The following is a 10,458-nucleotide window of genomic DNA, read 5'->3' on the forward strand; positions in this document are numbered from 1 at the left end:
TTGTATCTATTGAGTAGATCCTTATCGTATACAGGGAACGTGTATAAACTAAAAACAGGAAATTATTTATCTATTGCGATGTTAAATTTAGATAAATCTAGATTTGTCGCGGTATGAATGTTTTTTGCGTATATGTCTCTCTCTCTCTCTCTCTCTCTCTCTCTCTCTCTCTCTCTCTCTCTCCCTCCTTCTTTCTCTTTCTCTCATTTATCTAAAGATTGAATCAAACAAGTTGCCTTCTTCTCGAGATAATTAATTCATTCTCACCGTTTCTTGTTTGGCAAGTAGTGATGAGTTGCCAGTGCAATTGACGCTACCGAGAGCAATGCGAGAGGCCAAGAATAGGCAACAACTTTCATCACTAGCACTTTTAGGTCAAGAATTTTGGAGATATCCGATGGCGAATCCAAAACCACCGGAGAGCAGTAGTAGTAACACATCGAGTTTAAGTAGTTTCCATGGTTGTAAGTCTCTCAAATAAATATTCTTATTCATTGTATAATGATACATTTGTTTTTTTATAACCTATATTCTTACAGGTAACAACAATCATAATAACAACAATAACAACGGTGGTACTCCGACGACAGAAAGCATCGTTCTTAACCTCGCACCTATTTCATCTCACGATACACGTAAGATATAAGATAGATTAAAAATTGCGGCATTATTTGTGATATATGTATAATATATACATATGTATATATAATTTGATTATTTTTAATTGAAAAACAATTGATTAGAAAATTATATTGTATAATTCATGTAATTTCTTCGTTTTTATAGAAAATTCGTCACCAACAAATACAGGAACGACGTCGACGTTTGCTTCATCCTTACCACGACAGCCAAGACCAACGCCACCGAATACGCTTAATCTGACAACTTTTAATGAGCCACTGGACGTAAAGAAAGACCAACACGAAGTCATGTCTCCGTGTGAGAAGCTCTCGCAAAAATTGATCTCTCCGAACTTGGTGCAAAGCGTACGTTGCCCATCACCCATCGTTCATAACGTCGAGAGCAACGTTCTTAGTCCCACTCAGGATACTAAGGGAAACTTTGAGAGCACGAGAAACATCCTTGAAACACCGAAGACGACGATCGTCGAGTTTTCCAGAAGTAGCAAGTTTACCTCCATCGGCACGTCGACATCGAATTTCCATCAAAATATTTCCAACTTCAATAATCCCTCATGCACGAATTCACCTATCATAGCTGATGGTCAGATTGTTGGGCAAAACGTCAAAACTCCACCGCCACCACCACCAAGATGGGCAAAACCTGGATTAAGTCAAAATCAAAGTAATTTTACCGTGACCACAACCGTTACGTTCAATGTCAATCAAACTAACGACGTTAATGTGTCACAGGTGAGTGTCCATAAATAATAATATAGAGGAAAATGACCAAAGTCGGACTTCTCACCCTATGTGAAACCCACTACTTATATAGTTAAATAAATGTTGCGAATTATTGATAAATAAGACAACTACTTCAGAATAACGCAACGAAACTACGGAATTACAGTTGATCATTTATTGAGCATTCGAATGAGTTATGCATTGATTTCTATTTTTATGATTTTTTAAATTGTTTCAACGTGTTTTTTCTTCGATATAACTTAATTTCACCGAATATTTTGATGCGATCACACTATTTTCGTTAATTTTAAACTTATAAATAATAGCAAAAAATAAAAGAAAGGAAAGATCGTGATTTCATCATTTATTGACAAAGGCGATAGAAACAGCAAGAAAAGAAAATGGGATGACATAAAGCTGTTAAAACGTTCAAAGTCCTTAAAACAACTTTGATCCGTTTTTGCAAACGAAACTCAGAAATTTATCCTTATTATACTTAATTTGTTAAATATGTTTTAAAATGTATCTGTGTTTAAATAAATTATTCTATCGCGTAATTGAACTTTGTTCTAATTTTTCACGTAAAAAAAACATTTTTATTCAGCAATGAACGGAAAGACTGGATTTTAATATATAAAAAATAGGGAATTCGACTTTGAAGCACTTTTTTTAAACCATTATTCTTGACGCTTCTTCGTTAATTCGAAAATGTTTTCATTGTAATTTTTTTATACGAATTCCATCAAGGCAGATTTTTATATAATCAATCAGAGAATTTTTTGCCATTAAAAAATTACTTTTTAACATCAACATTAAGAAAATTATAAAAGAAAAAGGAATTGGGTATCTTACTTTGGTCACTTTTATATATTTTCTCTATCAATCATATATATATATCAATTTATTTTTAATTATTTATTTCATTTTAATTATTTCTCTAGCAAAACACACCGACAGAAGCGAACACATCATTATTGAGTCCGCAAAGTGCAACATCCAACAAGTCTCTCACGTCGAACTTCTCCATAAAATCACCTCTTTCGCCAACAATGCCAGTACTATCACCCACATCGAAACTAGTCTCCAACGTCGGTAGCAAAACACCAAACGTTCTTTCGCCCACGACACCATCTAGCACTAGCAAGTCGAAACGACGACGTGATCGCGAAGCTAGAAAGAATTCCCAGCATTATCAAGAATCTGATATCCTTGATTCGTATTATCGTAGCTCACCAGGTGATAAAATCTCAGACTACGAGGATATTTGGAACACAACCGATCAATCGAATCACTCTACTTGGTCACCGAATGACAGACTTACACGTAACGAGCCACCCGGTAATGCTCAGGATCGTTTAAGAAATTCCAACGATCGATTGATCGGTCAAGAGAGATTATTTAGTCCGATCGAGAGATGTCCTAATCAGAAAGACGACAGATTGACGGGGAACAAGCAGTTAATCGTAAGAAACGAGAGGTTCATTTTGAGAAATGACAAGTCGGTTATAAATGAGAAACTCGGTTATAAGGAAGTTACTAGTCCAGAATTCAGTAGTTTTAAACCCGTTCCTGAAATGAAAAATACCGAACAGATATCACCTGAAGAAACAGGAATGGGAAGAAGGCCCGATTTACTCTCTAGAGTTTGTGAGTATATATAACGTTAATATTTGGGCCTTCTTTTTATTTGCAATCTTTTAACAAATATTATTCTATCAGGTAGTGCCAATTCGCTGAACAGTCCTAATGCAGTGACACCGCCAAGAAATAAACTAGGATTGATACTCGCCAAATCAGAAAGCAATAGTCCTCTAACACCTGAATCGAAACAAGGTAGTCCATTTTACGCGGAACCAGCTGACGCGATCGGTCAAAGCGCAGCGATAATACCAAGGAGAAGATCGAAGAACAATCCGGCAACAAATAAATATCGTCATAGCGAACCAGGCTGGCTACAAACACCGGTTGGCAATAATTCGAATCAATTACATCCTATCGACTGGGAGGAGACGGAAGAGACAGAGGATAAGACACCATTGATATCGTCGTCCGTCGACAATTTAGCTAAACGCCTTGGTACGAGGGAAGTGAAAAAAATTCCTCGGGCAAAACCCGTGCAACCACCAAAGATTAGAGTCAAGGTATTCAACGATACATCCTGGGCCGTGGATTCGAGTTGGGAATTTATCGGTAAATTTTGTATAACAAACGAAAGGGGAAAAGAGAGAGATCGTTAAAATAAATTATTTTAATATCATATACAGGAAACGAAGGAGACGATTGTGAGCCAGATTACGACTGTGATGCAGATTACGATGGAGAAAACGTTGCGAGAAAGTTTCCGGACGAGGAGTGCGATAAGGATATTGTAAGGAATACTTTGACCGTTCAGAGTATCATTCTGCAACGGTAAGAGATCATTCTGGAAAAGAAAAAACGATATTGTTAAGACTTGTATCATAAAATGTAAGATCGTATGATTGTCTAGGTACCCAGAATTGTTAAAACCACCGGATACGTCAGAGTCGGTGTATAGCGACAGGAACTCCTCGTACGATAATGTCGAAAAGAGGAATGAAAGAGAGGACACGCCGGAATCGAGAAAGGATCAAACGTACGATCCATCCGAATGGGAAACTATGTTAGATACGGACGAGAGCGATGTAGAGAGAATCAAGAGAAACAAAAGCTTCAAGGAAAGACTGGATCCTCTCTTGTGTGAGTTTACTGTTTGTTATTTATATAATATTAATTATTTGTAGTCGAACAGAGAACATACATATGCCAATAAACATTAGACAATTGATTATTGTTTAAAAAATGCAGCTAATCTTATTGTAATGCATAGATATTCTTATACGCTGTGCATATGAAATTTAAACAAAAGATAAAGCTCAGAAAAATAATTGATTAAGCATACATTACTTGTTGTACGAATATAATTTCGATCAATAAAGTAATCTCAAAAGGAATACAATCGTAAAGAGTTAACCGGAAATAGATATACAAAAACATTGACCTTACGCGTTAACTTAGCTAATCGAATCCTTTTGTACATATTAATTAATATATTGTACAACAAGTATCGTATGTAATAAGGTTTTAGCTCCTTGTTTTATTGTTGTTTTTATAACCGGTAAAATTATTTTTTACCCGGTAAAAATATCGAAGACAATGCAAAATTGTCTATTTAATCGTCCCTTATTCTAACCCCTTTTTTTCTTTTTCTTTAGTAAATTCTCGGTTCTACCATATGCATGCTGACATTTTCTAATGTTTGTTTACTGTTATTACATTATCATATCATAATATTAGTGTGTTTGGTTTAAAAATGAAGACAGCTTTGAATGTATATTACTTATCTAAAGTATGACATTTGATATCGCTGGAAGAGTAATAAACATATCGAAGAGCGATAATCGAATAGCAATAGTAAAAGAATCATATTTTTTCTGACAAAAAGTGTACACATCCTTGTATCAGGGATTTATTTTTGAAGATCGATTTAAAAAATTTTTAAAGAATTATTTATTTTCGAATTTCTTTTAAAATTTGTTCAAATCTTGTTCAGAAACAAAGTATATCGAAGAGAGCGTACACTTTAGATCAGTATTTTTGCTTATTTGTTATCGTAAAATAAAATTGTTTCTCTTCTGTCACGACTTTATCTATAAACTTTCAAGTCGATAATTTCTCCTCATAAATTGTCTAAATAATCATCTTTGGAACAATCAACGTAATATCCATGTTTGTGTAATATCAAGCGTGTGAACATGCTATTTATTCTGAAGTTAATGAACATTTTTTAGAAAGTGTTCTACATTGATAAGACCGTTAATTAATAACAAAGTTATTTCGTGATATAGCCTATATTATCATTAACAATAAATTTATTATATTATTCTTTATTATTTTATATCGAAAGATTTGTTTTGAAATTATATTCTATCTGATTCTTAGTGCTTAGATTTTGAATAGCATGATGAAAAGATTTTAATAATAATAATAGCAATTAGACAGTACTAATCACTGTAGAAAATTCATTTTTAGAAAAATAACATAGTGGATAACATTACTAGTCTATATGCATTCAAGGATGAATTGCATGTGTCGGTAATTACAATTGTTCTTTCCGCATAAAAATCAGGCGATTCAGATTCAGGTTTCTAGACTATTTATTGTCTCGCCGTCATGTTCCTAAACTTTCCAAACAGTCTTCCATCTTCATTTAATTTAAATCAAACAAAGCCCTTGCAAGTATTCAGATTAGACTTTTTTTCATATAGAATAATTTCGGATTTTGTTATATTAATATTTAACAATGTATTTCCGAAGAATATATCAACAGAATGTAATTATTTGTACAAAGAAGAGAACAGATTGTGAAATTAACGGAAAATTTAACTAAATGATCTAAATGATTACGTTATAAAACGGTATTATACTTTTTTATAGATCATCGACGATGCCTTTTCGAATTCAATACTGTAATATTTAAACAGTAATTAGCGAAATTACTGGTATAATTATTAGTATAATTAATGACGATAAGTCTAAGATAAATGTCATGTTTAGAGTATATCGAGTATTAAACGAAGAAAGCTTGAATTTTGTATGAACTTAACGATAAATGTCTGTCCTCGAGCGAAGACCGAGTTCAATGATATAGAGAAAATTTATTGTTGCGTCATCAGGGAAGTTGGTAGGGATTTCTTCAGGTAGTCGAGAAGACGACTCGACCAGATCTTATTATTGCTCAGCTGATCAAACAAGAATCGTTGAAGCTTAAAATTAGACGTTGCTCGTGTTTGTTATCGCTTCGATCGACTTCGAGGTGATAACAATATTGAGATTGAAGCTTGGCTATTTTCTTTTTAAGAAGAAAAACATCTTCTGAAAAAGAAGATTTGTAATTTTAGTGGTTTCGATAAGTGAAATCATTCGAGTTTAACGTTTTACCGCGTTTTACTTAAGGTATAGGTATAATTCAAAAACTTTCTATGAAAAAATGAAATATTCTTTCGAGAAAAGAAATCGGTAGTTATTCGTATAGAGATCAGTGTCGGTGAACAAACGCAGAAAAGTATGCTAGTGTTTAAACTTTCTCGTTGATGGAACGAAAACGTTGAGAATCGTTGTTTCTCTTTCTAGAAAGAACATTATCTCTGTCCGTAACATTCTTCAGTGTTATAAATGATAAAGTGTCATTAAACCTTTGTCGACGGTCAAAGGCACGTTCTATTAATCGAGCCACGGGTCATGTCAATACGATTAGTTAATCTGGCTCATTCGGAATATTTTATAAGATTACATCGTTTGAAAAAATAAACAAATTTTCTAAAATTTATCTTGTGTATATTCCATTTATATTGCATATAGATAGATATCAAAGTACCGAAATGATTTCTGATTTTATGATTATGAGGTCTGTTTTGTATCGCTAATATAATAGAAATTTCCTAGGCTCTTATTTAATCATAGTGATGAACTTTTGACGTCGAATAAAAAAATTCGTATGCACATTGTACTCTTTGGTTGAAATTTATATTGTGATTTACTTGGTAGTAAAAGGATATATTGAAAATGCTCAATTTTTCCGTCGAGAATAACAACGAGCAAACCAAATTCTGCGTTAATACATGTAGCATGTTCCGCCAGATCAGAAGATGGTTTCGTTGTCTTTACAGGAAGTTCCAACGAAGTGTAAATATTCTTAAAAGTGAGCTTTATTTATCTTAAGAGATCATTTAAAAATGTACAGTTCTTTGTGGACGATCAATGTATCTATGCATATGACGAAATCAATCGATGAGATCGAAATATTTATATATGCATTCGATGAATTTTTAGCTTGCGCTTTCTCAACAAGAGCAAAATATTATATAATACAATGTATAGTAATCATGAATTACAATAATGACGCAGTTATACATTGAATAATTAATCAGTACAGTATACAGTGTCCAAGAATGAGTTAATAATTTTAAATGCTTATTTTGCTGCAGCGACTTTTCTTCACAGAGCCCTCGGTTTCGAATCGTTCCGTTCGCAAAGGATTAACTACAGAAATTTTTTTAGAGCTAAAAGATTTATGTATTTTGTATTATATATAAATTAAATCCGTTTTTTATTTTTTAATTTTTAGCACCACCGAGATTACAAGCTCTAAGAAATCGTGATGTGAGTGGTACTGGTTCAACGATAAGATCGTACGCCCTTCAATTAGCAGCCGACAAAACAACCACGTTCTCCCAAAATATCGACAATTTTATTCAATGCACGAAGGAAGGCAAGGAAGCGAGCCCTCATGTGGTCATGAGGAATATGCGACAATTTATGTCAGGAATGAAGAATTATTTGGTGAAGCACGGTGAACGAGAGTTCGAGAAGGAAGTTGAGAAAGAGAGATTAAAACTAAAACCGAACGAATTTTTGAATCTTGATGCCATTCTGGAAGGTGTGATGATGAGTCTCGTTGTACGGCCACTTAGAGAGCACGTTTATAGGCTCTTCGTTGATCATTATGCTAGCACAGGCTCTCTTCAAACGCTTGCTGAAAGTATTCAACATGCCCAGGGTAAACACGTTCAAGATCTTGGTGTTCGAGTTAGTATATTTTTCGGTTATTGATCCTCTATAAATCTTATAGTTCTTAGTAGTTACTATATTATAGAGTGAATGTTAAAATAATTTGTTATTATATTCAACAGCCAAAAATTATACCTCCGTCGGAATCAAGTCTGGAACGTATATTGAAGTACCTCGAACGACTACAGAAAGCAGACTCCCCATTGGATAAGTTGGAGAATTTATTAGCTGCAATATCTGCAATATTTAACTCTGTAAGTATAAGAAAAATAATTAAATCAAGGTGACTTTTATAAATATTATAAATAATATTATAAATAATATATATAATTATTATAAATATTAAATCTTATGGATTGTTTTCATAGATTAAACATGCCAATTCCGGAAGGCACGTGACGCTAGGCGCAGACGATCTTTTACCTCTTCTCGTCTGGGTATTGGTTCGTGGTAAGATCGTAGATGCCGAGGTGGAAGCCGAGTATATGTGGGGCCTCCTTCATCCTTCTCTCCTTACTGGAGAAGGTGGTTATTACCTGACGACGCTCTCTAGTGCGGTGCACGTTTTGAAGACTTTCAAATCCAGTCACGGAACAATGTCCACGTTAAACGTGAGGAACCTAGACTTTAGTTTTAAAGAAAACTGTTATTTAAAGTATCAATTTATTTGATTGAAAAATTATATTAAAAATGTTTATTTTTTAGGGCTGTGGAACGCCAGACTGTTCTTCTGTTCTACGTATTCTTGTACCAGATGAATTACATGGTTCTTTGAATACTAGAACGTTACCAGTGCGGCCAAATATGAATACCAGAGATATTTGCCGCATTCTTGCACACAAAATAAGATGCACCAACCCTCAGGATTATGGTCTTTTCAAATTGGTGCAAGGAGAAGGTATTATACTGTTTAAATTATTTGTATTGTATTAGAGCAAGACACATTAGTGATTGCGATGAACAGTATCCGTTATGTACATGTATTATACTTTATTTTTTAGAAACGCTGTTAGGCGATCATGAATGCCCGCAAGAGCTCTCTCACTGCCTTTTTGCCTATAAACGAATCGATGCGAAGATAGCCTGGCCGAAAACCAGTTCTTGAACGTCGCGAAACAGCGTATTTTTTATTAAACTAAATTAGATTTGTATCATTCTCGTGTTGTTCGTAAGTTCGTGGCACATTGTCATTCTATAATTATTCTACTCTGACTGAACTATCTAATAAGATACGTCTATGAAACTGGTGTGTCAATCCATGTAACTGATTGTATCTTATATACATTTCATGTTATTGCGAATAGTACCATTGTTCTATTAGATCTGTACAACATTTTCTCTCAATCAGAATTTTTTAGAGATCTTTTTCATTACATTCTATTCATACAACAATTTTATTCCAAGAAGGCATTGTTTCACGATTAGTTTCTTTTTAAAGCACCCATCTAACTTTACGTGAACAATAAAATGCTTTATAAAGATTCATATCTTATCCTCAAAATACTTGCCACTCTAGTACTTCTAGTACTTTTTAATCATAAAAATTCTAAAATAATGCTATATCTCATAAACTTATAAAGAGATAAAATATTCGACAGTATGACTTATTTTTCTTTTTAATTGTTAACATTTTTATTGAAAGATATTTTCCTTGTTAAGATATGTGTAAAATTCACAACCAGGTGGTTACCCCTGGAAATATTTCAAGCAGGTGCTATTTTTAAAAAAGCTTGCTGTATCAAACTGCGTTATTTAAAACTAAGTTTTACGCGGAAAATGATAACATCATTCACGAATCAACGTCAAAAAATAAAGATTAAATATCGCGTATGTTCTACTTCTCCATTTTTATATACAATGTATCAATGAAAACCATATTATTCAGTATTTAATATTTTGTAAACATCTACATTAATTAATACGATTTTATTCTTTTAGATGAGCAGAGTGGGATTCGAATTAAGAGAGCCATGTTATTCGTAATAAAATTGTGAAGAGTATGGAACAAAAAATACTTAGTTTTCCAAAATAAATATTTATTTCGACGTATATAAATTAAAAGTAGAATTAGAATCAATTATACTTAATTCCCTTTTTCCTATAGAAAGTACGCCATTGTGCGTATTAATTAAGGACATGTCATGGTTGATATAAAATTAACAAAAAAAGAAAAGATACAACGATAGATCTATGGTCTCTATGATCGAAACCAACTTTGCGAAGGGAGTACTATACATTTTCTATAATTGATTAAGCTGTAGGTTCTTGATACAAATTATAGAATAGAACACAAAAGACTAGTTTAGACTCTATTTTAAGTACTTTTTATGACACATGGTGAAATACTAGATAAGCGATTTGTATTTTAGGCAATGTTCGTATATTTATTGGAAGTTGTATACATATTTTTCAACATTTTTTGAATGTTTTTTTAAACATACATTTTTTTTAGCATTTGCTCGACTGATTTGGGCATCGATTATAGGCTGTGCGATGTTATTAAGAC

General features: G+C 33.2%; 1 protein-coding gene across 8 annotated transcripts in view; it reads left to right on the top strand.

The window, feature by feature from the left end:
• The window catches only part of LOC124953678 (protein sprint-like), a 149,669-nt gene extending 139,934 nt beyond the window's left edge, over window positions 1–9,735 (top strand). For all 8 annotated transcript variants that reach the window (XM_047505420.1, XM_047505426.1, XM_047505425.1 and 5 more), the window contains 12 exons: window positions 289–464; window positions 540–635; window positions 787–1,373; window positions 2,306–3,011; window positions 3,084–3,554; window positions 3,629–3,773; window positions 3,853–4,082; window positions 7,510–7,970; window positions 8,075–8,206; window positions 8,321–8,563; window positions 8,658–8,850; window positions 8,954–9,735. In XM_047505420.1, coding sequence (XP_047361376.1) covers window positions 289–464; window positions 540–635; window positions 787–1,373; window positions 2,306–3,011; window positions 3,084–3,554; window positions 3,629–3,773; window positions 3,853–4,082; window positions 7,510–7,970; window positions 8,075–8,206; window positions 8,321–8,563; window positions 8,658–8,850; window positions 8,954–9,057 — 3,544 coding nt within the window. In that variant the 3' untranslated portion in view covers window positions 9,058–9,735. The remainder of the gene's footprint in view (window positions 1–288; window positions 465–539; window positions 636–786; window positions 1,374–2,305; window positions 3,012–3,083; window positions 3,555–3,628; window positions 3,774–3,852; window positions 4,083–7,509; window positions 7,971–8,074; window positions 8,207–8,320; window positions 8,564–8,657; window positions 8,851–8,953) is intronic.
• Window positions 9,736–10,458: the final 723 nt, after the last annotated feature.

The sequence above is a fragment of the Vespa velutina genome, chromosome 13 (genome assembly GCF_912470025.1).
Source record: "Vespa velutina chromosome 13, iVesVel2.1, whole genome shotgun sequence".
In the NCBI taxonomy this organism is placed as follows: domain Eukaryota; kingdom Metazoa; phylum Arthropoda; class Insecta; order Hymenoptera; family Vespidae; genus Vespa; species Vespa velutina.